Here is a 27,048-nt window from a genome sequence, read left to right as displayed (position 1 = left end):
AAGGTAGACCACGTCCACAGCCTTTCCCTCATCCACCAAGCGCGTCACTTGGTCATAGAAGGAGATCAGGTTCGTCAAGCAGGACCTGCCTTTCATAAACCCATGCTGACTGGGCCTGATCGCCTGCTTGCCCTGCAAGTGCCGCGTGATGACCCTCAAGATAATCTGCTCCATGAGCTTCCCCGGCACTGAGGTCAAACTGACAGGCCTATAGTTCCCCGGGTCTGCCCTCCGGCCCTTCTTATAGATGGGCGTCACATTGGCTAGCCGCCAGTCGACTGGGACCTCCCCTGATAGCCAGGACTGCCGATAAATGATGGAAAGCGGCTCGGCCAGCTCCTCCGCCAGTTCTCTCAGTACCCTTGGGTGGATCCCATCCGGCCCCATCGACTTGCGCACATCCAAGCTCCGTAGCAGGTCGCCAACCATTTCCTCATGGATAGCGAAGGCCACATCCTGCTCCCCATCCCCTTCCACCAGCTCAGGGCACTGGGTGTCCGGAGAACAACCGGTATTGCCGCTAAAGACTGAGGCAAAGGCGGCAATATCTTTCCTGGCAGATGGATTTCCTTTGTAATTTTCAAAACTACCTATAGGCATCCAGTAATTAAGTTATTTTTCATTAAGGTGACTGAAGCATGAAGCTTTAACTTTAGAACTTACCAGCAGATTCAGTCCAAAATGAACTGAAAAACAGGAAAAGAATATGTGGCAATGGAAGGGATAATTAAAAACAAGTTTTAGAGGTAATGAATGAGGAAAGTTAGCAGTAAAAAGCAGAGGTGAAGGATCTGCTGCTCTCAGGTAAACTTCTTGAAGGGATTCTAATTGATAATGTGTAAACAGGTTCTCATGACTTTTTTCCTTTGTAATGTCCTAGTGAAAGATTTATAAATTCTGTTGAAGGCTTCAGGTGAAAAAAGTAATACTCTTCAAAGAAGTAATAAGTAGTAATTATTTCTCTGTCTGGGAAGTACTGTCAACATCCCTTTTTCTCCATTCCTACTAGATGCAATGCTGCTTCAAAAGCTTTGTTCAGCTTTCTAGCTGTTTTTGGAGAATGCTGAACGTTTACATAGTCTCTGAAAAAAACACTGTATTCATTTGTAGGCTGTCTTCATTTGTAATGTACTAGCAGAAAGCATCTTATTTTGAAATCACTTTCTATATTCTAGCTGGTAATAAAACACAGACCTTATTTTTTATTATTGACTAACAAAGTGATAAACCCTTTGGTTGCATATGACACAGAATTCTATATGCCTTCCTTCAGGTGTGAGAAGTATGCATAGCACTGATATTCAGTGGTCAGCTATCCTGAGCTGGGGATATGCTGATAACATTTTACGACTGAAAAGCAAGCAGAGTGAACCTCCAGTAAATTTTATCCAGAGTTCACAGTTCCATCAGGTAAAAATCAGTCTCTCGGTCTTCAATTGAATATTACTAGTTTAACTATGCAGTGGCTTGATGTGGCAGTAATTACTCTTGCTTTCATTTTTTGCAAAGCCTATAGCAAGCAAGAATTCTTATTTTGGGGAGATAGCATCCAAGCACAACTTTATGCAGTTGTCCAATGTTTTCATTCTAGTCTGTTGGATTCTCTTTCATTGGCATGGGTCCCTCATTGCTCCAGTGGATATTGTTCCTGGATGTGTTCATGTATTAGGCAAAGATCCCTTCTGAATGCATTTGATTTTTGTAGCTTTTCTCTTCTGTGGATTATTGGTGTGAATTTATGAAAGCTAAATTCTGTACCAAGAAAAATTGAAAACAAGGAAAAATTATAGATGCGCCTCACTGGAAGTAGAATTCCACTATAGTTTGATTCCTCTGGGGGAAAAAGAAAAAAAGATTGCCTAAAAGATTGTTGAAGAACTCTGTATAACTTCTGTTTCACTTCAATGTTGTTTGAGACTTTACTGAAAATACTCTGGTCGATGTGGTTGTAGATCTAGAAATCTGCAAAAATTCACTGTGCTCTTTGGCTGTGAGCTCAGGGCAATGCAGCATTTTCTGCTTTGTTTCTGGAGTCATAGTAAATATGACGTAAAGCAGATATATCTTTAACTCCTGGATTTCTTCTTTAGCTTAAGTATTTACATGGCTTTTCTTAGGATAACCAATAGAAATCACTTGGACCAAGTGCTATGGCATAATGACAATAGCAGTTCCTGTTCTAATTTTTTTCTGGCTTTTTGTCTTTCCAAGGTAACCAGTTGTGCTTGGGTCCCAGACAGCTGTCAGCTTTTCACAGGTAGTAAGTCTGGTGTCATCACAGCATATATGAACAGATTCACGAGCAATACGGTAAGTTCTGTTGGGCAGAGCTGATATTTAGGGTTTAGCTATTAGCTCTTACAGCCTTTTTTAAACAGGGAAAGTGAGAGAAGGGGAATGTTATATTCAGGACTTTTACTAAAAAGATCAAGTGCTTGGTTAGTATTTATTTTTGAAGGCTCCTCTTTGACATAGTAAAATATTTTTTTCTTCATATTGTGTGGTTTATGTTCTTGTTTTCATGCGTTGCTAGCCTCTAGTTGGCCCTCACCATCTGGATGTGTAACTGATTTACACAGAGCTTTCAGTTCAGGCTAGGGCTTGGAGTTGAAGCGTTCTGGCACATGGAAAGCTCTCTAAATTTGGGGGTATTTTTTCCTGTGAAAGAGTCAGCCTTTCAAAACCTTAAATGGAACTAGAATGTGCATTACCACAAAGTAAACAACATTTCAAATGCAGGAGGTGTTTACACCAGAGAGAGTCACCACAATGTATATACTAACTGCTAAGCCTCATCACTTTGTCATATTCCTGAGGGGGAAAGCGGTGTGGAGGGAAGTAATAAGTTACATTCCTCAACGTGCTAGTGGAAGGTGCTGAGATACTAGAAGAAATCTCCTAGATACTATGTGGTTATAAGCATGGTATGAAAATACAAACAGAACTTAAAATTCATCTTTTGATTCAGACTGAGTTTTGGAGCTTGTCTGATTTTCTCTAACAGTAATTTTTACTCGTTTTCATAGTTTTAACAAAGTTTGTAACATTCTTGACAGACATTTTCAGGCATGCCTGTGTGATTATCCATAGCAACAACCCAACTGATTTATCAAATTTAGCTTGATACAGGTATTGGCAAACACGTTTGTATTATTGTACTATAGATGCTCTTGAATTACTACATTAGGCTGGGCTAGGGGGAGGTTTGGTATGATCTGCTCTGCCTACCCAGTCTGCTGCCACTTGCAACAGTGGCAAACAGCAGATGCTTAGACTGGGAAGAACGTGAACATACTGCAATTGCTTCCTTGGCTTTCTTTCAATTTCTGGTGATCTGCAACTCAAGCTTCCTGAGCTCACCGGCTTTGATTTTAAAAGTTTAAGTAGAACTTGAAGCCTACCAGCTTAAGTCAGTTGGATCTTAAGTCAAACACCTTAACTGCTCACCACAATAGAAAGCTTGTAAATAACTTATACTGGGACTTGTATTCCAGTTCTAAGGAAATTAAAAAAAAAAAAAGTACTAAAATAGAAATTCAGTCTGTTCGCCATCTGACATGCGGAAAAGAAACTCCAGTAGTAGGCTTATGATCAAGTTCTCTACATTTCCTAGAAACAAGTGATTTTTTTTTGTTTAGCTGCACAGATGTTGTTTGAGACTCTTTGCTGAATTCCTCAGCGTTGTCAGTTTTACATGCCTCAGGCAGGTTGACCTTGATGCCAACTTTGTAGCTCCTGTTGTGGAGTCAGTTACCCAAGTCAGGGCTGCAGGGAATGCAAATGTGCTTCCTAGCATCTGTTCTGTATGCATTTTGTCAGCTGTTCAGTGATAAAGTGAACAGTCTGTTATAACACAGTGCTTGAAACATGACTATTTTGCCCTGATTCATGCATAGGCATAATGTGGGTATCATGTCATTGTCATTGCTGTTGTCAGCATAGGAATCTGAAGAGCCATGTTGTCAGAATCCAAAGCATAGCTCCATGTTGTCAGATGCTTTTTTCTTAGTCTTTAAGGTGGTTAAAAAAAAAAAAAAAGGAAATACTACTTTGAATGTTATAAAAATGTCTTAAACTGTATTGACTCTTGCAGCATTACAGCTTAAATTGTCCCCTTTTAGCACAGAAAAACAAATAGTTAAGTGTATTTTTCTTCTGTCTATCGCTACTTTAAAGTTTTTTGTCTATTTTTGTTTGAGGGTACAGGATAAGTATAGCAGGCCTACAACGTGCTCTGATGTGCAAGGAAACATAGCAGAGAAATGTTCATTTTTACAAAGATTAGAATAATCTCTGTACAGCGGGCTTTCTTACAGCATTAGTATTCTGATTAAGCAGCTCCTTCAGCTAACACCGTTTTCAAGACGTCTGAATTGTTTCATATTACATAATTTGAATAAGTTGTCTTATTTGGTGGTCAACTTGCTGCTTTTGTTTGTTGTTCAGTAGTATTAACTGCAGAGCTAGATTTTCTGTCTTTATTTCAAATTACTGCCTCAATACTGAAATACTGAGGTTGTCATTTCTCTACCATGGAAAAACAGCAGTCTTGCACAAAGCAGACCAGCTGATTTCAAGGTGTTTAGTTGACAGCAGAAGAGTTTCTCTTGAAGTTACCGAATTACGTCAAAATGTTTGCTTAGAGTAGAGCACTGGAAGAAAAAGTTGAATGTTATTGATGCATACGGCATATCACTGTAAAAACATTGGGGGTAATAAATCAATAACAATATTCTAAAGTGATCATGGTAAAAGGGAATCATCTTTGGAAACCCAAGAATTAAACTTGTCCCTAGGGTTTATCCTTTTCAGAAAATAGACATTAAAATCTTAGTTTGATGATTTTGTTTCATCTTGCTCTTTTTCAGCCTTCAGAAATAGAAATGGAGTCACAAGTCCATCTGTATGGTCACACAGCAGAGATAACAAGCTTGTTTGTGTGCAAACCGTACAGTATAATGATAAGCGTCAGCAAAGATGGAACCTGCATTATATGGGATTTGAACAGGTACGAGTATATATGTAACTGGCAACATTTTAAGTACTTGTTTTCCAACGTTTTGATATCTTTACACTTCAATGTTAACTGAGTTTATTTCATGCATATCTTTCATGTGAAGGCCAACTTACTGTTTTTTTACATGAAATATGCAGGAATTCTAGAATGAAAATGAAAAATAACATTATGCAGAGTGTTTGTTGAAATGAATGTCTTAAATGTAGAAAAGGTTCTTCAAAAATGATTTAATCTGAACTTTAGGTTTTTTGCTCTCTATTTTTTTTAGGCTGTGCTATGTCCAGAGTCTGTCTGGACACAAGAGTCCTGTGACGGCAGTTTCAGCTAGTGAGACAACTGGTGATATTGCAACAGTTTGTGATTCAGGTATATCTGGCAGTCAAGGCTTCTAACTTGTAGACCAGATTAATCATGAGACTTGCTTTTATATTGGTTGAGTATGTATTAATCATCTGAGGATGCTTTTGGTCAAATAGGAGTGCTTTTCTGTTTTTTTTACATACTAGCATATGAATTTCTCCAGAAATTATTAGGCAGGTGTTAGAGTGAAATGGAGAGTTAGGGAAGCAAACAGCTTGGTCTCTTGATAAGGACTTGAAATTTGAACAGATTTCTGGGAGACCTAAGTTCTGTGAAGTTGCTTTTCATTTTTACAGGCATTTGTTGTTACAGGTACAGATCTTAAGGGGAGTACAGTGCATTGCTGAGTAACAGGATTTTTGTTCATCACTTAATTTAAATGTTTCCATATTGCTAGAAGCAACCAGATTGGCTTTGCTTTAAACCAGCATATAACAAAGAGGAACGACAGCTATAATAAAGGTGGAGTAGGTATTTGTATTAGGGCTCCTACAGAAGAAAATAATTCTGCCCCTGCCTTACGGCCTAATCTTATTTTAGAGCAGGTTTTTTATATTGTATTTCCCATATAGTGCTGTTCCTGGACTAGGGCATTAAGATCTTTTTGAGTATAATTCAGGGTGCTCAGTGACTCAAAGACTGCCTGTGTGCTACAACACAAGCGGGGCCAAGTCAGAGACCTCACACTATGTTGATGTCTATAAGAATACCTGTGTGTACTTTATCTGTTAACTTGACATGGGGGTTGGGTAATAGGTTCCATCGAAATGCCAATTTTCTTCTGTTGATCCAAGAAGTACAGAATATGAAGGAAGAGAGCTTAACTTTGTTAATCCATATGGTCGTTGACTGAATTCTAATTTTGCTTGAGCCAGTTCCCTTTGTTATGCCTGGAGTAAGATAGGTCTTACATAATGACATATCTTTTAGCCAGCTTTCCTTACTGTAGGTCTCCATAGACTGAATTAAAACTAATGCTGTTCCAAATCTGAAGGGGGAAAAAAGGCAAGATAGCACAGTTTATAGTATTAAAAAATAAGGGGAAATTATTCTGGGGGTTTCAGAAACATTGTGTTTAGGTTTCAGACTGACATGGAGACTTACAACTCATCCATTTCTGTAGCTCTTAAGCCAACTTCTGCTGGAAAATATTGTATTCTTTAATTGGTAAAGGACATGTTTCAATCCCTTTCAAGACAAAGCAGTAGCTGGGTTATCATTACTTATATATATATTATATATATATAACCTATATATATACACACTATATATATATACATGTATATCATGCCAGATAACCAGGTAAGCTACTTGCACTTAGTATTTCAAGTATTTTGCTTAAATGCAAGCCAGGGTATGAGAAAGCAGTTTAAAGAAGATAGTATGATTTCCTTTTTAATACATGAACATTGGTCATACAAAATACTACATGAATTCATTTTTAAAGTACAGCATTCCGTAGATACGATGTCTTCTGAATCGTTTTTGCAGTGGCTATAAATATGGCTAAATATTCTGTTGCGTAGACCTAACTCTGGTACAGATTTCTCTCTTAATACTGATGTGCTGTGTTCTCTTACAGTTGGAGGGGGTAGTGATTTGAGACTTTGGACAGTTAACGGTGATCTCGTGGGACACGTACACTGCAGGGAAAGTATTTGCTCTGTTGCTTTCTCTAACCAGCCTGAAGGAGTATCTGTCAATGTGATTGCAGGGGGGCTTGAAAACGGAGTTGTAAGGTAAGCATTTGAAACTTGTTTTAGTCAGTAAAATGCTTTATAACTTAAGTTCGTGGTTCGATAGCATGTAGCCAAACAATCAGTATGATATTTAAAGAAGGTGGACAAGCTGTTGTCCAGTTTATAATATTAGGTAGTTGCTAAACTCATTGTGTTTATCACTGAAATAATTACAGAGATAAATGTGAAGGAAAAATGATTTTTCTTTCAGACTGTGGAGTACATGGGACTTGAAGCCAGTACGGGAAATAACATTTTCCAAGTCAGCCAAACCTATTGTAAGGTAAACAGATTTTAAATATACAGTAAATGGATTTTTTTCTTGGAAAACAAAACCAAGAAAAATAGCCTGTAGTATTGAAAATGGATTTGACATGAAGACAAGAGGTGAACACCCATGTTTAAAAAGAGCCATGCAATCCTACTAATTATTCATGAAAGCAAAATGAGCACAAGTGTACTGTATTTGTAATGACAGTAATAACTAGGTTCTGCTGTTAGCAGATAGAAATTAGCAGGATTCCCTTGAGAGCTGAACAATACTACCCTTCTTATTAAGTTTAATATTTTTCCACAGAATCTGTTCAAAAATCAGGAGATAATATCTTAATGTCAGCAAACTCAAATAGAAGAGTATTTTCTTCCCTCAGAAATAAATGAAAGGACTGCATTTTCCCCTGACCATTTTCTGATACTGGAGGAAAACAGAGAAAGGAGTGAAGGAGACTCAGAAGCGTGGCAGCTGCCATTTTAGAGTGCTTATGTAATTTTGCCTACTAGAGTTCCCTGGAGGGTTTATATAAGCAGAATTATTCTCATGCCAACATGCTTTCAGAACACAGTCAAAGGATGGAATCTTTATCCCTAGAGGTACAGTACCCTGCACAGAGGTCTTGTAGGGTTCTGCCAAAACTTTATCGAGTTCATGTTAGTGTGGTACAAATCACTTTGAAGAATTTTGTTGTGACCATTACTGAAACATTTAAAATCCAAACTACTAATCACTATTTTCTAGAAATGAAAACCATCTGATAAATAACAGCATGGCAATAACTGCTAAGAAGCATATTTCAGAAAGCTTGTTGGTAGTAAAATTTAAGAGCTATTAACTAACTTAGTTTTCTGCTTACATGTGACAGAAAATGAATGCTTACCCTCATACTCTCTAACATTACCAACGGCATGACCGAAGGGCGTCAGTACCATTATAGCTCAAGGAATGCCCAACTGAACCAAGTCCTGTGCTGTGATTTAATTTTTGCTTTTGTCAGCCAGTAAGTTCAGAGGGTATTGTTCTGTGCTGAAAAGCCTTTCTTTCAGAGATAGAAGGGGCAGCCTACTTCTTCTGATGCTGCAAATAAATGAGTACTAAATTATATGGCACGTTGAAGTGCTGGATGAAGCTGTGGTTCAGCCTGTTTCGTTACAAAGCTGAGCAGCCAGCTATGTGCAAACATTACTGTGTTAATGCATGCACTGGGTCTCTCGTAACTAATTTTTGTCTTCTAGCATTTTGAATAGCCAAATCTGATATAAAAATAGATTTTCCTCTTGTTTTCCAGCCTTACATTTTCCTGTGATGGACATCACTTGTTCACAGCTAACAGTGATGGAAACGTTATAGCTTGGTGTCGCAAGGACCAGCAGCGCCTGAAGTTACCCATGTTCTACTCATTCCTTAGCAGCTATGCAGCTGGGTGATGACTTCTTGCTGCTAACTCGTGTCTCTGATGCACTTTAAATCCAAAATAGATTACAGAATCTTATTGAACTGGATTTTGAAATAGTTTGAATGTCTCTAGAATGTCTCTAGATTTTAAAAAAGAACAGTCTGAGGCGGTTGTAAAATTCTGTGCATGCGCAAACTTGAAGCCTATCAAGGTCACCAGGAGGCTCTAGTTGTATACTCCAATACCAGCAGTGGTGTATAAATGCTCTAATCTACAAGTCAAAATGCTGCAATATAAAATGTAATATTTTTTTAAATCACTTCTTGGAAACAAGTATTTCAAAAATTGAATCAGTAATGTTTATTTCCCTCTGATGCTGTAAAATATCAGCAGTGTGAAGTTCTGTAAATATTTATTAAAATGTCAGCATATGTATATCTGATTAGTTAATGGCGGTGTAGTTAGCTCCGGGATAAGTGACCGAAAACTCAAAAATCCAAGATGATTCAAAATTGCTTTTTTTGAGAAGCAAAGAACTTAGTAGGTGCTTTTAGCACCATCTTATGGTATTGTAATGTTGGAAATTTTTGATTTATCTTTCTTAGTAACTTTTGCTGTCTTTTCTGTTCAGATGGCATAAGTCTTTACAACAGACAAAATATTTGTCTTAATGATGGGCAGACACCTCATAGCATCATGAAGCAATAGTTACATTGTGTTTTGTTTTTTTTTTTCCATGTGGGATTAACTCCCTAAATTTGTAGCACCAAGCTATGTGATTTTGTGGCAGACTGCATATACACTATACACACGCAGCTTATTTTCTGGAGCTCTAAAAAAGGCATTAGAGAAGGCACAGATTCCTATTCCTGTTCCTATTCCCGGTGTCATTGAACTTCAATACACTGTGAAATGTATGAATCCAAATGTTTAAATCCATGTCCATGGGCATCAGGTAATTCAGAACAGTTTATACAGATATGCTCTGCAAATATGCTATTTATTCCTAGGTGCTATTTTTGAGAGGAAAAAAGCCTCAATTGTTAAAGGCTTAACAAATTTGATTTCTTAGGCCAGATCAAAACCTAACGTTTCAGTTGATGTTTAGGACCTCTAAACCTGACTGACACCATGAATGATGCCTGCTAGTCATGTGAATGGGAAAACATGAGAATGCTACACAAATCTAATGTAGTTCCATTTTTCTTCTGAATAGCTTTGCTTTCTCATCGACATACTCCCCTATTGCCATACAAACTCCTGTCTTATGTTAAAGGTTCACCTGCCTTCCAAATGCTGTATATGAAATTGTCACACTATGGAAAGCATGCACACAAGAAATCTGTACACTTCTTTCTAAAATTCCAAATGGTCTATACAGAAATTCTTGCGACTTCCTGATTTGAACTTTTCAAACCAGAAAATCTTCAAGTCTTGTCGGTCCGTGACAACAAAGGCTGATGTGTAGTTCGATTAAGCAAGGGGCTGTATGAACTGAGTTTTAAACTGCATATATTGTCGTGGCATTGTATGGGATGGCTTTAGTCATGTTTTTTACTGTCTAAATGTTAATGTAAGGTCCAAATGCAGACTGAAAAGCTTCTTGGCTCATGTTGAAGTGATGTGCTTTATTTAAGAGACAAAATACAAATATCGTGGTTTGGGGGTGCTTTCGTGCTCCTTGATTTGGGGTGTTGCTCACAAAGGCTTATTTTTCTAAGGTAGAATTCCACTTGTTACAAATCAATATGCAAAATTGCTGGCCTTGTAAAGAGTGCAATATAATATATTTTTATGTAAAAATCTAAGATTTTTTGGAAGCAAGGAATATTTATTCAGCTTAACATTCTGGAACTATTAAAGTAACATTGCAATAGTATATGTGCATGATGTACTGAAACTTCTGTAAATGTCACATTCCACACTGTCTTTGTATACACTGTCACATTGTTGGGAAATAAACAGATCTTTGTATCAAACTGAGATGGGTAGAACCATGGTTTTGGCGTAGTTTCACCTCTCTTCTTTCAGGCATCTCTTGATTGCTTTGCTCCAATTTCATTTTTGCTGGTTCTCAGGTCTTTCATCTTTTAAAATACTCAAAGTGGGGAAGTTCTGTTTGTGTGGACTACATTATGTGGCTGCTAAACTGAAGGAGGGGGGCTATGAGAGTGGAAGTGGGAAACCTGAGGTGTGTTACTCTGCACAGGTGTGCACGTGTCCCTCCTTCTCCGGGGATGTGAGGCTAAAATTTGATGTCCCTAAACAGACATTTTTTCCATCTTCCCAGCCATCCACTTCTTTTTGAAAACTTAGTTGAGCTGAGGAAAGGTGGAAAAGCAGCAACTCCTCTCTGGATTCATGGAGCAAAGAAAGATCACTACGGGAAGGAAGAGAGTGCTGGTGGGAAGTGAAGAGTGGGATCTCTGGTAGGGTTCTGGCAGAGGGTGCAAAGGTACTGCTGTTGGAAGCCAAGGTCTGGGACAGATTCATGTGGCAAGGCCTATCTGACAGCACACAGGATCTGATTTCTGTGGCGAATCTGGGGATCTCTCTGAAGATGTATAGTGAGAAAGAGAAGGCCAGGCAGTAGCCAGATGTTCACTTGTAGCGGGGAGAGGAGAGCAAGTCTCCAAACCACTACTGGGAAAGGGAACTTTGGGTTCAATCAATATCCAGTGTTTAGAACAAACCCATTACAAACCCATTATAATTAATAGAAGGAATGAAAGAATCAGTAGAAAACTAAGTGAACTGAAACTGAATCAAATGGGATAAAAATGTTTTGGCAAGGGTGTGGAATTCTGTGAGGAGATTAAAAAGTTTCAGTTTGGAGCCTGAAATATCTACTTTAAAGATCTTTGCATTTAAACCCTATCCTTGAAGACAGTTGATTTAAATAAATAAATCTGTTCTGCATACTGAGCAAGAGTCTTTCAGGATTTCTTGAGTTACTATTTGATCTACTGTGCATTTTGTGGGAGGGGAAAAAAGCCTCTAGAGAGTGGGGAAGGGAGGGGGGAGGGGAGTGCCCCCTGGTTTTGTAACTAACAAGTTTTGCAAATTCAGTTTACCTTCAAATCAGGGTAGTCCACAACAGTATAGACAAAAGGGTGTAATTCCAGTGCCAAGAAATACCCAGATAAAGTAAGGTGAAACTCTGTAGAATGTAAAACTGGAAATGTTAGCCTTTTTTGTGTGTGTGGAATGAGTCCAAATAGGACTTTCTCCATGCTTTTTGCTTAAAGCTGTACTGGATTTTTTCTCACATATGGAAAAAAGTCACAAGACATATGCTGCTACTCTACAATGATAATGTAAGACAATGTCTTAAAGCTGCTGTTTGCCTTAAGAGCATTACTCTGCATTAGTTGAGCTTGCAGAGGTACTGACAGCATTTTCTTTGACATGATATTCAGTTAAAACTGCTGACAAATGACCTCTGTGCTAGTAAGATGCAGAGTTACTTGCTGTTTGCTGCACTGGGTGAGGTCAGAAAGCCACTGGTTTTACATCTGGGTTTCTGTAATAGGCTGCGCTGTGTGTTTCACAATTCAGGTGGGTCGCTCTTGAAAGAGGATTAAGTATGTGACTGCTCTGATTACAATCTTCCACTTTGTTGGGCTACCTGGTAGAAAGTCAAACAAAAGCATAAGCTTGCTCCCTATTTCCAGCTTGCAAGCCACCTTTAAAGAAAAATTCAAAGATCTTAAGTCTCCAACACAATTGAATAATGTCTGCATTACCGTCATTAGAGGCTAGTTGCGTAGACTAGCAGGCACCAGGCACAACAAATGTGCTTCAAGGCAACTGTTTTCCCCCATATCTTTTAGATATGTTAGAATCTCCCAGTAAATACACCGTGCAGTATCTGTTCCTATACTATCATTATTTGAGCCACCCCAGCGCTGCCTCCCCCTCACCGCCGCCTTCCCGCCCGGCGCCGGGGCCGCGCTGCCGCCCCTCAGCGCCTCAGGGCGCCGCCCCGCCATGTGCCGCGGGGCGGGAGGAGCCTCGGCAGCCCCGGGAGCCTGGCATCGGGCGGGACCGAGCGGGATCGGGCGGGATCTAGCGGGATCGGGCCGAGCCTCCGCCGCCGGCCGCGCCTCCCCGCGGCATTGCCCGCCCGGCGGCCCGGGGCTTCGCCTGCCGGGACCCAGCTCCGCTCGTCGCCGCCGGGAGCAGCGCGGGGAGCGCCGGGCGGCACAAGCCAGGTTCTGCCGCTGGGGCCGGAGGGGCTTGGGGACGGGGCGGGTCGGAGGTGGCTCTGGGCACCGCTGCGGTGCCTCCTGGGGCTGCCCCGGGGCGCTGCAAGGCCGGGGCCCGAGGGTCGGGGGTCGGGGGTCGGGCCCCGCATCGCCGCGCAACTTGGGAAGCGAGCGCTGCTGCTGGGGGGTGGCGCTTCTCCGAGCCGCTCCCCTGCTCTGCTCCCCTACAGTCCGGGCCAGCACGTTTTAGACGGGGTTTAACTGCGATAGTCGACTTTCCTCATATATTTCTTTAAAAGTTCACAGCTATCTCAAACTTAGCCGAGGAAGCAAACCCGTAGGTAGGTCTCTCCCCTGTCCTCTGGCAATTTGCTCGGGGCTGGGTGTGCGCGGTGCCCAAGTGCCACTACCTGTGCAGGGGTCATACGCCCAGAAGCAAGGTGATGCTCGCTTATAAAACACGCGGGCACGCTGACAAGAATTTGTGGAGCTTGACGGTTGGATGGGGTTCAGCACTATGTTAGGTGTAAACCGAGCTCTTGAAGTTTGGCTGTTTTGCAGTTACGTGGTCAGCAGTTATCTGTGAAGTTGATGTATGTATGGAATGATGAGTCTATCCGTGAAGAGCAGTCTTGCCGTTAGTCTCATGATTTCTGCTGACGCTGCTGAGCACCTTTGGAGTGGATGGAGTTACCCCTGAAATTCCTTCCTGTCAGTTTGGCATCAAACAGCCACAAGGCTGGAAACGGTGCTGTTTATATTCCTGGTGTGTTTGCAGGTGGATAAATTCGTACGGGGATCTTTCTGCAATTTAGAATTGGTTTCGCTATCCTGTTTGGTTCAGGGACTATTCCCTCAAATGTCATTGGGACTGACTGCGTGATTGGGTTAATGTTTCTGCTGTGCTGTGTGGTCTACAGAGCTCGTGTGGAAGGTGCTCTTCAGAGGGGTGAATCCCAGAAGCTGCAGACGGTACCAGAACAGTTAGCACTCTTTAGATTGTTGAAAGAAAAGAGAATGCAACAGTTGGGTGTGGGGCTTTTTAGATTAAGTTTACAGTGCACCCTTTTGGTATGGTGTTTTACGACTGTACTCGGAAGGGTAAGGGGGAAAATTTGGCCTGCAGCTTTTCATCCCATTCCTCACAGAAGTCTATACTGAAGAGCTTGAAACTACATTTTGCTTACATGTTACACAGTATTTCAGACTCTGTATTTTACTAATAAGTATTAGTAAAGTTTGGTAAATGTATGTTGCACCTCTTAGCTATGCAAGGTCAAATTGTTCCTGCAAATATGTAACTTCCTGGGTTATCAGGAGATAACTTGGCCTTTGAAGCGCTGTCAGGTACTGTCTGTTCTGAAAACAAAGAAAAGTTGCTCTTCACAAGCGTTTTTATGAGCCCCGGAGATTAAAATCTTTGGCACAAATCAGTTAACTGTACCCAGCAAAAAAATGACGGAGTTCATATCAGGTAAAAAGGTCAAGCAAACAGTCAAAGCCCCCTCAGCCGGATGGGACGGGGGGCTGTCACCACGCAGCTTTCAGGAGCGATGCATTTGGAAATGGCTGGCCAACACGGTGTGCCATCCTACAGAAACTGCTTGGCCAAAAAGGGCCGTGCAGGGGCTGTCGCTGTCGTTTGTTAATGCAATGAGCGCTCCCCGTAAAGAAAGGAGTCACTGAGACCAGACCGGTGAACTCGGTGCGCTGCATAAAAATATACTGCATAAATGAGCTCCTGTGTGATCTAGGACCGCTGGCATGCGCCGGTAACATGTAGACTGCGCATAGTCTGATCACAGCAGGGTTACTGTAACTAGGGTGATTATCAGAGCCCGTGTACCTATGTATCGATCTAACCTAATAGGGGGCTGCTGGAAAAACAAGCAGGAATGAACATCATGAACCCAGCTGAGTAATTTCTGGTTTGAGGCTTTGTAGGTAATTGAAACGATGGGGAGAAGTAGCCATGTAGGCTGCTGCCATGCAGGACACAAACCTTGCTGTGCTGTCCCTGAGAATACCTGAATGCTCGGAGCAGGGCTGGGGCTGTTCATCAGCTGCAGGCTCGGGGGGAGCACCAGGACGGAGATCCCACAGCACTGTGTCTGGCAAAGGGGGTTCCTCAGATTCCAGAGACTGAGCCTTCAGAGAAAGGGTATGCGATCAACTGTCTTGTTATTAAAATTTCTTTTCTCTCCAGAGCTTTATTTCTAAGTAACAGTGTTAGTTCATTAAAGAATATTGAGTGCATGGTTGTTAAAGAATATTGTAGGTCCTAAGGAGCACAGGAGCAGGTCTCAGCCAAAGCTTTATCCACTAGGACAGCCGAGCCGGCTCATCACTGTCAGGTTTGAGAGTTGGAACTATTCGGATTGTCAACACCACCTAATATCTGATAGGGTCATAACTGATATGCCAGTGCGTACTTTATTTGTGTATCATGAGGGAAGTCAGAGGTGTATTTAGCCAAGTAAGTGAAATGTGAAACAGGATAAATCTGCCTTATGAAGTTCTAGAACCAGAACTGACATATGAAAAAAAAGAGATTGGATACTTAAATGGATGCTAAGCACTCCCAGAAATACAGTAGTTAAATATTGAGGTGTGTGTAAAGGTCAGGGTAGGAGCAGGCTTTGGAACAGAGCAAATGTTTGTGCCTTAGGGCATAAACAAACCTCTTACGATGGAAAAATGAAAATTTTCTCCAGTGGATGAAACACCTGTGGCCAGATGGTTTTCTTTTTTAATTTTTTTTTTTTTATAAAACCTCTTAATCTGATTATTTTCTGATACCATGAAATAATTTACCAAAGTAGCTACATATTTCGCCCCCCCGCTTTGTTGAATCGGAATATAGGTACGGATGTATTATGATGTTCGTGGCATTGTTTGCGAAAATAGGGTTTGGATTATTTTAAACATTTTTGTGCCTAATAGACTTTTCAGAATTCCATTATGGTCATCACTGAATCCCTTATTCAGTAGATGCTTAAAAAACACCTGGAATTACTAGAAACACTCAAATTTTCTGGTTCTAATGTGTATAACTTTTATGGTTTGAGTGAATTACCAGAAAAGCCGGGGAGATCTGGAATTCTCTAGATGGTTCATGGAGTTTCAGTTACTCAATTCACTTTAATTGAACTGTATTATTCAAAATCAAATTTCTAATTTGCCTCTGGACTTTGCTGTGCACATGAAGACATGGCTCTGTACTTCACTTAGCTTTGATTTTTCATCTCTGTGGTCATTATTAGTCTAGCCATGGGGATGATAACAAAATTTAAATGATTTATACTTGGAGGGGGTATCATTTTGTAAACAAAGATGAATGTGTTTACTCTTGTCTTTATAGCTTAAAAGCTGGGGGGGTGGGTCAAAGAAAAATATGAGAGATGAGCTATAATTCAGTTCCTCCTGCTCTTGTGACTGCCTGGGAGCCTTCCTGCTTGTCCACTGCAAGGCAAAACACATCCGAAAATTGTTTGGAGGCTGGCTGGGTGGTTGTGGGTTTTGTACTGGGCATTTTATGCTAAGGCAGCTCCTCCATGTGTATTTAATCCTGTACCTCGTGAGGAATATGAGTTAGCAGATTGTAAACAAAGGCAAAGAGGGGGGAAAAAACCTCCTGCGGTCTAACACAATTTTAGCTAGAGTGCAGTTCAGGAAGAAATTTGAGGTCCATTGAAGAAACACACACGTACAGAAAACATGTTCTTTGTACTTGCGTATATTAAAGCTCCTGTTTTATTTTGGCACACAATATAATTTAAGGTAGCATTTCTACTACCTGAGCTCGTACAAGTACTAAAAAAGGTTGTCATATTCTTTCAAATTAGTGCTGAGCATGGTGAACCAGAGATGGCGAACCATCATATTTGTATTCTTCCATCCTATTTACAGCACAGACTAACAATTCCAGAAAGAAGTAACAGCTATCTTTGCCTTGTCGCTGAATGTGAGTGTTTTGTGAGATCCAATCAGTTGAGAAGTTCTTCCTCCAATCCTTATGTGCTCTGGATTGTGTTCTTCTATTGACGCAAAAACGCTGAAGACATCGTATATGTCATTTTTGTTTACAGGAGTATTTGCTGTGTCATACTTAATTTCTTGTTTATATCTCATCCCCTGGTTATTGGATTAGGTAAGCTATTGAGTTTCAGGAAGGGAAATTTGTGTAGTTATAGATGTTCACTGCTTGTCCAAAAAATAAGCGGGAAGCAGTCGTTTTGAGACTGGCTCCTTAGGGAGTATCAATGCAAGAAAACCACTGAAACACTGACGTACCGTAATTAGGTGTCCCTTCGACCAGCTCATGCCGTGATGTGTACATCAGGCAATAATTGTTTTCTTATGTCTCAGTATCTGTGGACAAGGAGACTTCTCCTAAAACGCCGCTGCTCCAGGACACCTGAGGGCAGAGAAAACGGCTTAAACTGCTTAGCCATGAACTGCAGGGGCTTCAGCACAGAGACTCGTTCCTCTTCTGCTCCCTCTACGTCACCCGTTCCCTGATCACCGCCTCACTCTGCCCAAGGCTTTCTCAATAGGTCTTACCTCAGTGGTTCCCAAATCCTTTGGATTAAACCACTGCCAGACCTTAAAACTGGTGCATACGGCCATCACATCCTTAATTGCAATCCCAATGGATTTCAGGGCATGCTGTAGCTCCTTGAACCAGGTGTGGGACATCTGCCTTGGCCTCATGGGCTGCAGCTACAGCCACACCCAGCAGCGCTTTCTTTAGTGCACTTCTGCACTTTGCACCCAGCAGTGCCTTCTGCGGTGCACTTTTTCTTTCCCTGACGGATAGGAAGAGGCACGGGTATGCTGGAAAAGCCTCGAGTAAGTGACAGCTCTATGTGAAACAGCGAAGTGGGAGGTCGAGGATGAGCAGAGGTACAGGTCTGGAGTTCCTGTCAATTCGTCAAGGCAGATATCCATGCTTGCCCATGTCAGTCCCATATGAACCATGCTCATTTCAGTTTAGAAACATGGTAGTATTTTCTCAGATTTGTAAACTATCAGACTGACAATTACAAAAGCAATCCCTTTGCTTTTGTTTATTGTTTTTTTAACACTCAATAACCTTGATACCTAAGTATTCCTCAGTGAGTAACTCCAAACTATTAAATTCCCATGCAAGCAGGACTTGGGATGTTGTCTCTGAATCTGCACGTTGCCAAAGGAAACACTAAAAAGCAAGGGCAAAAGTACCAAAGTCATTCTGCACAACTTCTTTGCTTAATCTGGAATCCAACAGGTTAGTTTCCCAAGAGCTGCAGATCTCTTTAAAAATAGTGCATTCAGTTTGGTGTAACATACCATACTGTACATGTTTTTAGTTGTCTTTTTACTTCATTGGAGACCTGCAAGAAAAATTTGGAAACCACAGCATCATTTCTTCTCAATCTCAGTTTCTTCATTTCTAAACTACTTACCTTTATAGTCATAATATTGATTTTTTTTCCCACCTTAAATATCTCTGTTTCTGATGCCTGCTGAGATCAGTGTGGCATTCAGTCTCATCGTGCACATTTCTGGACTTGTTCTCATGTGACTGGGTATAATTGGGGTATGGAGCCAAACTGCATGATGACTGCGGGGTCTGTTTGGGAACAGTGTTCTGGCGCGGCGTTCTGAACCAGGGTGACAATTTCTGCACTGGAATACTGGCAGTGTAATCTACATCTATATGTTGTTTGCAGAATCCAGGATGAGTGGTTGCAGTCAACGATGCAAATCTGTGATGCAATCAGGTGCTACTGAACAAGAGAACAGATAGAAATGGTATCTGATTTGTGGTTATAACCTACAGCCTGGCAGTGTCAATGTGGTGGTGTGGGGGCACTGGTTAATTTCAGTAACTGTCTTATCAGTAATTGGTGTATGTGCTAGCTGTACTTTTAAATTGTCTCAACTTTGCCTCTTCCAGGGAAAACAAAATGAAGGAATTAATGTCGAACAGTACAACCAGTATATCTCAAGCCAGGAAAGCCGTGGAGCAATTGAAAATGGAAGCATACATGGACAGAATGAAGGTAAACTTTGACTTTTTGTCGATATTTTGAATGCACTCACTGCTTTGTGGTACAGCCTACCTTTAATAATCCCAAAAGACTGGATCAGCTGAAATCAAAATTCTGTGTTGAGTTATAAGGCAGTATCAGCTCATAAACTCATTAATTAAAACGACTATTTATAACTCAGAAATATTAGTGCAATTGACATGAGTAGTCAGTCTTGCTTATATGAAAATGTAAATTTCAGTTGCTACATTTTGTTTCAGTTCTTAGCAGTGTTTTGCTAGACCATTGAATTTGCATAGCTATGGTTTCTGTCTTGTAGAGCATCCTGACAAGTTCGTTACATTATAGATGTATACTCACAAGGACAGGTATTTGTTTCCTTTCGTGTGGCTCTGCCTTTCCAGTGTAGCCCTCCGGGTTAGTTTTGAGTTGAGTTGGTCCCCTGATTTAGGCCACATCACAGCTGCGTGAACAGAACTGACAAGAAGGAAAGGGTGTGAATGAGTGGCAGAGGAAAGGGTTGGAAAAATGTGGGCCACTTTATTGTAATTTAAAATTGTTGATACTCAGTAGATCGTCTTAAACTTGCTTTTATATAATCAAATTATAACTTTCACATACCGAATCATTAGCTCGGTTCTGCAGATAGCTTCATTTGTTAGATGTATAATGATGTTCTTAATTACATATGTAAGAAAGACACAGGATATTTTTGCAGTGAGTTTAATTAAAAAGAACACAGTTATTGGCATATGTAGTAGACCTAAAAACCAGATAACTTCGAAGTGGAATTGTTTTACATTTCAGTTTGGGACCACAAAAGGCACCAAAGAAAATCTAATGTGTTTCAGTATTCCAAAATATATTCTACAATAATGTATAACTAACATATAACTAAAGTATATGGGACACTAACACAAACTAGATATGATTTGCAGATGTTTGGTCTTGATTTCTGGTATGTCTTTGAACAAGCGTATGAGGTATTGTGAAAAGAGCTTGGTTGGTTTCCTTATTTCCTCAAGATCTGCTTTGTCCTCTAATCTTTGAAATAGTCAAGTGTGTGCTTCAGTATAGGTGAATTTTGGCAAGAGACTTCAAATGGTTTCATCAGGAGATTTGAGTTCTCAGATCATAGCTGTAAAGGTAGAGAAAGGAACCAATTTCCTTTTTTTTTTTTCCCTGCTGTTGCAACGTTGTTTTGCAACGGCTTAAACTAGTAGACATTTAACAAAAGATCAGTCGTTTCCAAATAACTTAATTAGACACTGTTTTGCAAGTTGCTGTAACCAAGTGGTTATTCCCCAAGTAGACAAGACCACGTTGTTAACATGAAAAAGGAAATTTTCCAGGTGCCTGCATTATTTACCAGGGAAATTAGAAGTTCCAGCTCATTTTTCTACTACAGAGGCACTTTGTAGTTTCTGTAACCAGCAACAGTTGGGTCTGCTCAATTAAAATTTTGTAGTTAGAAGTACATTTATAGTTGCCCATTCCCCGCTGTGTGCTCGATTTTTTCAACTGATTTAAAAATCCTGTAGCCACTCAGAGCAGCAAGCAATGCGATGTTTTGAGGTTCCACAAAGACAAGTCACTGCTGAGGTGTGAAAGAAACAGGACAACTTATACGGGGAGGATGAAGTTATTGGTGTACAGTTTGGTGGCTGGAAGGAGTATTACCATGGTGGGTTTTTGTAGACCTTGAGAATGAGAATCCCCAAAGGATCGTAAATTGAAGCTGTCTTCCTTCCCTGCAGAAGGAATGGCTGGAATTATAATGAAGTAAGTAGAAGGCAGGAGGTGCGGATTCCAAGCTAGAAAACATGAAATGAAATCAGATGAAAAATGGCCTCATGACTGGTAGAATAATGCGTCTACCAAAGATACTAGCAGTGAAGTTGAGAAAGCAAAGATAATACTGGTGCTTTATCACAGTTGTCCCAAGAATAAAGCACTACTTAATCTTCCCTTCACAAGCAGAAAAGCGAGGAGGAGTGCTCTGACACTAAGCATCGTGGTGTATCAGCTATTATTCCATTTTCTTTTTTCTTTAAGAAGGTAGAAAATATCCCCAACTGTTTCTGAATGGTGTTGGGAGATAAGTGGTGGGGTTGGCAATAAATGGGTGTGAATCTTTGTTTTAGATGTAAAGGATAAGCAGAGTGGGTGTCATAGCAAAGATGGTAATTAGTCACAATCCATGACAAGACAGACATAGTAATTGCAGCATTTTGCCCTGTCATTGAAGCTTGTAATTATTAGCGCAGCTAACGGGATTGTGTTCTAACTTTGGCTGTTTTTATCACCTCTGTTATTCTGAAATGTAATGGTAAAATTCCACTGTCCTCCTGAGACTAATTCTTCAAAGCATCAGGGTTGGGCATTTGTTGTTCTTTTATTTCTTCCTTTCAGTAGTTTGACAACCTGATGTATTTGTCATTGCACAGAATAAAAATAATTGTATAAAATGTGAGATCAGTGTAATACAGGATACAGATATACTCTACCCCCTCTATCTATACATTTTAAAATATTTTTTAAAATGAAATGCTAACTTGCTGTTAGAACTCATCAATCAAACTGGAGTCTGATTTTTTTTAGCCACTTCTGCAGTATGTATAAATTGCTTTAAATCTGCAGACCAAGCTGTATTGCGTAGGTGAGCTGAAATGATAAATGTGTGTTAGTTTCCTTTGGATATTCAAATCAGATGCTTTTACTTTAAGTCTTGGCAAAAGCTGTTCTGGAACTGCCCACCAACATTCGGCTCCAAGTAAGCCTAAAGGTGAATAGAAGCTGTGATGGACTGGCCTTCATTTAACTCCCTCCATGATAGAAATAGGGCAGGAAGCATATTATTTCCTATGGTAACAAACCACAGCATTGGCCATTAGGCAACCTGTGTGTGCTGACATATGCTAAAAAAGCTATCTGTCTCTGCTGCAGCTGTAATGCAATGCGTAATGCAGAGGTCTTCTGCCACTGTTGTTCTGAATAATAATACTGAGCAGGAAACACACTGGAGGCAACGTTATATTTGGCGTCTTTTTGGCCACGGTTCCAAATTTGGTTCCTGTGGCTGGGAGCAACACTGGCAATGTTTTCATTGCTGATGCAGTGTGATCATCTAACTTAACTCTCCACAGTAAGTGGTCATTTTTTCCACTGCATGAGCATGAGCTATGCCAGTTTAAGTGAAGAAATGCCATAATTCAGTTTCACAATTGCTGGAATCCCAATGGGAGGATTTCTCCTCCCCAACCCTTTTTTTAAAGGATGAAAGTGCATGGCCTAGTACAGGCTGGGAGGTTTAGTTTGTGACAACGCGCTGAAATGTGATCATGTTCCTCAGTTTCTTGTTGCAGGTTTGCTTTCCACTAAATTGTAGTATGGCTTGTCTGAAAGCAAACTAATTTGTGAATTAAACACCCTGATGTTGAAGAAGGTGCTTGCTCTGCTTCATAATGGTTTGCATTCCTACCTGCTCAGTAGAGTATAAGTTAAATATAAAAAATGGTTGCATTTTTGCTAGTGAAAATCCTTTTCATTGCTGTATGATGTCAAAGCACGGTGATATGTAGAGAAACAATGAAATTGCTGGACTTACCCCTTCTAGGATTGACAGTTGAAATTGTGCTTCTCTTTGACTGAACAAAAAGAATATTCCTGGGCTGACGCTGCATATCCATAGGTGAAACAAGCATGATAGTTATGGGAAGGTCACTCTGCTGAAGTCCAGCATTGGTTCTCTGCTCGTGTAGGATCAGCCTGTTTAGAATGATTGTTGGTTTCATGAATAAAATAAAATAACTTATTCAGTACCTTAATAATTGAAGATGAATGTGCTGAGTGTCTTTAATAAACCTATTCTCAGGGACCCAGAGAATTAGAGTAGGTCTCCATTAGATTTTGTGGCAGTAAAGTTTATGATGATGTAACACGGTAAATGTCATTGAGTTTTTTGTGGCTCTGAATTTAACTTGCTCTGTTTGAGTGAAAGAGAGTTCAGGACCAAAGAAGTCAATTAAAGCATAGAACTACTTTAACTTGAGAGATGCAGCTGAGCTTGAAAGACAATAGAAAAGTGAAAATGCATATGTTAAATAATTATGAATATTCTGGTGAATGTCATTACCTGAAAGTACACATTCCTCCTGCAGTTACTGGAAACACGCTAACCTCTCCTTCAGGGGATGCATTCTATGCTAGGTTATGTTTTCCTGAGGCCAGCGTAGGCCATTAGCAAAGAAAAGCATCTTTGCTGTCTTCTGATCTTTTGGGGCTTGATACTAATTTCATAGTAAGTCACATTGTGCCTCTCTCTGGAGAATCTGCTTTTTAAGAATTCACAAGTAAATTTGAATGGAAATTGGGAATATGATAGCATGCCCAAGCTTTCAGTTTGGCCATTATAATTCTATCTCTGACTCTAGACATGCCCTTAATCTCAGTCCTTTGTCATTGCTTAGCAAGTAGCTAATTGAAGAATGTCTGAAAATAATTAAAACTTTGTCATTGTATTTGAAGTCTGTCTCTACTGCTTTTGCTTGTCCCGCTTCTCTTTTCAGAAGCACTGGCCCTTCTGGATAACTTTGCCAGCTGATTTGCTCGGTTTTGTTCTCAGTCTTCAGCTTTGTATTGGCCCAGCGATCTATTGTTCATCCGTAGTGTTTCTGCCCACCCTTTTGTCTCACGAGCTAATTCAAGAGCCAACAAATTCTAAGTAACATAAACAGCCCTGCTTCCTCAGCTAGGAGATACTGGGATGCCAACCGTAAGAACTTACAGGGTTTAAGCATCCTACAAAGGCCTGTTTTAGTGGATTTTAAAGATAGAAAGTCACTTATTTCCTTTGGGAAGCTAATTTAAATTTGTGTGAATCGTGATCCAACACCCATTGACTTCATAGGTCTAATCTGAAGCTTACTATGGGCTGGACTTCTACCAAAGCAGGCAGGGTGTGGGGAAGCTAAAGCTAACAGTGGTGGTGACACACCTGTCAGAAGAATACCAGAAATCAGATTTATTTTTCCTTTTTACTGTAGTTGTGCAAACATGCTCACGTCAGTGTTTGACTGATGAGAATCTCTCCTGGTGCTCAGAGAAAAGACTTCTTTGTGAAGGCTATCTCCTTTTTTCAACTCTATTATAATATTGGAAACACAATAATTAAACAAAGCAAAGAGATACAGATAGTTGTAAATATTTTGCTAACAAAACAGAAATGAACAAAAATAATTCATGTATATATCCTAAGTCCTTGAAAAAAAATCACAGTGGCCTAATATCACCAATATTCTTAAGGCACAAAGTTGCAAAGGTTTCAAGATTTCATCTAGAGCTGAAATATTTTCATTTTTCATTTCTTGCAAAATATCTTGAATGTCAACACACTGTTACATTTCTATAGGACTTTTCAGTAAGCATAAGCCAGAATTCAGAATTTGGAGACCTTAGAATTGTTTATTTTAGAAGCCTGCAAGTATTAATGTAAAGAGCAAGTTTAATGTGATGACTAAAGCTTTACTTACAACAACTTACTAAATACAAGATATTTGACTTCACTGAAGAGAACAATTTTAGCTTAAATGGGAGCTATGAGAAATGATTACCACGTCTTGCTCCTGATTTATTTTTATTTTTTTTTAATTCCACGGTCATGTGCCTAAAGACCTTTTTTTTCTCCACATCTAGAGGAGGAAAGGGTAGAAGGAGTCTGTGGGGAACCATCCAACTTTGCTGCTTTAATGCCTGGGAATAAGAGCTGAGGCAGAAGGCCTCTACAAAGACGTGCTTCAAGGAGAATTGATATTGCTTATGAACTATTAGTAGATAGATGTTTCACTGAGTATATGCTCCTGACCTTGCTTCTGATGGAGAGGAACAGCAGAATATGAGTCATATAAATCAATACTATCCCTTGTCGCTATGTTAGGTAAAATGTGTATAAGGATTACAAGGCATACATCTTAGCAGCACAAATTCAGAGCTGTGGTTACTAGTAATGTAAAGAAGAATAAACCAGTTTGCTATTTTACGAGTTTCCGGTATTATATGTTATATGAAGAATATTTATGCAATGCCACTTGGTTCAGATTTAAGTGTTATAATTGTTCTTTCTTCTCTACTAGGTATCCAAGGCTGCAGCAGATTTATTGGCATACTGTGATGCTCATATTGGAGAAGATCCCCTTATTATTCCAGTACCTGCATCTGAAAATCCCTTCAGGGAGAAGAAACTCTTTTGTACTATCCTTTGAGTCAGTTTCCAATTAAAAATATCTTATGTTAAAATTTGGTATCGGTGGTGCATGCTATTGGTTTTAGCATATTTTCCTCAGATATCAATACTTAGCCTAGAGTTACAATATTTTTAGAAGGTAGTGCATTTTCTGGTATAAATAAGTAAAAGAATCCTAAAAAAAAAAATCAAGGTAATCCTTATCTTTCAGACCAATGCACAAGTTTAATTTCAGTTTTCATAAAGATTATTTGGGTCTTAATGAAAGTATTGAGTACAGTATCATATTGTAGATATCTTTGCCAGTCATAGATTTTTCTGAGACCTAAATGAGTCATACCGACTCTGAAGCTATTTTTAACATTCTTATTTCCTTTGGAAGGTGAATTAATTCATTTGCCTTTACAAATTTGTATCTAAAAAGAGTAGTGTGACCTTTCCGCAAGTAGCATTGTTTAGGAAGAAATGCTGGTGATTTACAATGTTTGGAATGATCAGTCTTATACAGTAAGTGATGTTTATAAATATGTTTCGTGAAGACTGTAATAAACTTGACTACAAAAACAACCTTAGCAGCACTGTCAGTACAAGCAAAGTGAAAATACACAGTTACATACGAGTTCTCCATCAATAAAACTGGAAAAACGTGGCTGCTTGCATCTTATTTTGAATGATAGTGATTTCAATTATTTTAGAAAGGAAATGGAACCGTAATATATCAGCTGTTCCTGAGAGGCTTAGTGAAGGGTGTAAGTTCTGCCCTGATCAGTACAGGAAGGGGGGATTACAGTTCCTAAGCAGCACTCTACATGCCTTCACTCATGAGAGCAAGACTTTATGGGGATGGAGAGCAATGGTAAAAGAAGGTTGTTCTAGAATACGCATCAAGAACAGTGCTGTCAACAGCCACTGAGTTTGTTTGTTCTGCAGCCACAGACTTGTCATGAGAGAAGTTATCAGCAAGTAATTTGGAGGGTTCGGGGAGGTTTTTTCTTCCGGCTTTGTCTAAAGTGATGTACTGGGTTTACGTGGCAAGGTTTTGGTAGCAGGGGGCTGCAGGGGTGGCCTCTGTGAGCAGAGCCCAGCAGCTGCCCCATGTCAGATCAGAGCCAGCTCCAGCCAGCTCCAGAAGGGACCCACCGCTGGCCAGAGCCCAGCCATGAGCGATGCTGGGTGGGCCTCTGGGAGAGCAGGTTTAAGAAAGGGAAAAAACTGCTGTGCAACAGCAGCTGGGAGAGAGGAGTGAGAAACAGCTCTGCGGACACCAAGGTCGGTGAAGAAGGAAGGCAGGAGGAGCTCCAGGTGCTGGAGCAGAAGCGATAGGTAATAATCTCCCTACCTTGAGTCTGTTTTGCTCGTGATGATAATTGGTAAGTGATCTCCCTGTCATTATCTCAACTCTCGAGCCCTTTCCACTGTATTTTCTCCCTTTTGTTCTTTGAGGAGGGGGATGAAGAGAGTGGTTGTGGTGGAGTTCAGCTTCCCAGCAGGGTAAAACCACAAGTGTAGCTACAGGAAAAGAATGAGATACGGAGTATGAATGATCAGTATTTATTAAGTACAATTAATATCAATCAAGGCATCTGATGGAAACTACTGTTACATTATTTACTTCTTATTTATTTATTTAATTCTCTTCAAAAATGAATTGAAAGCTTCTCTCTGGTCTGATATATTAGGAGAGGTCCCTCAGTTCTCTACTTTATATGTATGGTATGTCAATACAATGGAAATTCCACTCTGTGAAAACACGTGTGTGAAGTCAGCCTCAAAAGTTA

At 40.2% G+C, this 27,048-nt stretch overlaps 2 protein-coding genes across 6 annotated transcripts in view; both read left to right on the top strand.

The window, feature by feature from the left end:
- The window catches only part of LYST (lysosomal trafficking regulator), an 85,056-nt gene extending 74,287 nt beyond the window's left edge, over positions 1 to 10,769 (top strand). For all 3 annotated transcript variants that reach the window (XM_083830070.1, XM_083830068.1, XM_083830069.1), the window contains exons 47-53: positions 1,274 to 1,410; positions 2,212 to 2,310; positions 4,869 to 5,008; positions 5,286 to 5,383; positions 6,960 to 7,116; positions 7,328 to 7,399; positions 8,679 to 10,769. In XM_083830070.1, the coding sequence (XP_083686196.1) occupies positions 1,274 to 1,410; positions 2,212 to 2,310; positions 4,869 to 5,008; positions 5,286 to 5,383; positions 6,960 to 7,116; positions 7,328 to 7,399; positions 8,679 to 8,817 (842 nt within the window). In that variant the 3' untranslated portion in view covers positions 8,818 to 10,769. The remainder of the gene's footprint in view (positions 1 to 1,273; positions 1,411 to 2,211; positions 2,311 to 4,868; positions 5,009 to 5,285; positions 5,384 to 6,959; positions 7,117 to 7,327; positions 7,400 to 8,678) is intronic.
- A 2,011-nt stretch (positions 10,770 to 12,780) lies between these two features.
- On the top strand, positions 12,781 to 25,837 carry GNG4 (G protein subunit gamma 4). Of its 3 annotated transcripts, XM_083830084.1 has the most exons (4): positions 12,885 to 13,000; positions 18,709 to 18,790; positions 18,936 to 19,041; positions 25,161 to 25,837. In XM_083830084.1, the coding sequence occupies exons 3-4, from the start codon at positions 18,946 to 18,948 to the stop codon at positions 25,287 to 25,289; spliced, it is 225 nt and encodes a 74-aa protein (XP_083686210.1). In that variant the 5' UTR covers positions 12,885 to 13,000; positions 18,709 to 18,790; positions 18,936 to 18,945; the 3' UTR covers positions 25,290 to 25,837. The 3 variants fall into 3 exon arrangements, with proteins under 3 accessions (XP_083686209.1, XP_083686210.1, XP_083686211.1); XM_083830083.1 differs by lacking the exon at positions 18,709 to 18,790 and having other exon boundaries at positions 12,781 to 13,000; XM_083830085.1 differs by lacking the exons at positions 12,885 to 13,000; positions 18,709 to 18,790 and adding an exon at positions 13,155 to 13,335.
- The last annotated feature ends 1,211 nt before the right edge of the window (positions 25,838 to 27,048 follow it).

This window comes from Anser anser, assembly GCF_964211835.1.
Source record: "Anser anser genome assembly, chromosome: 3".
Classification (NCBI taxonomy): domain Eukaryota; kingdom Metazoa; phylum Chordata; class Aves; order Anseriformes; family Anatidae; genus Anser; species Anser anser.
This window is presented reverse-complemented; position numbering and strand designations above follow the sequence as displayed.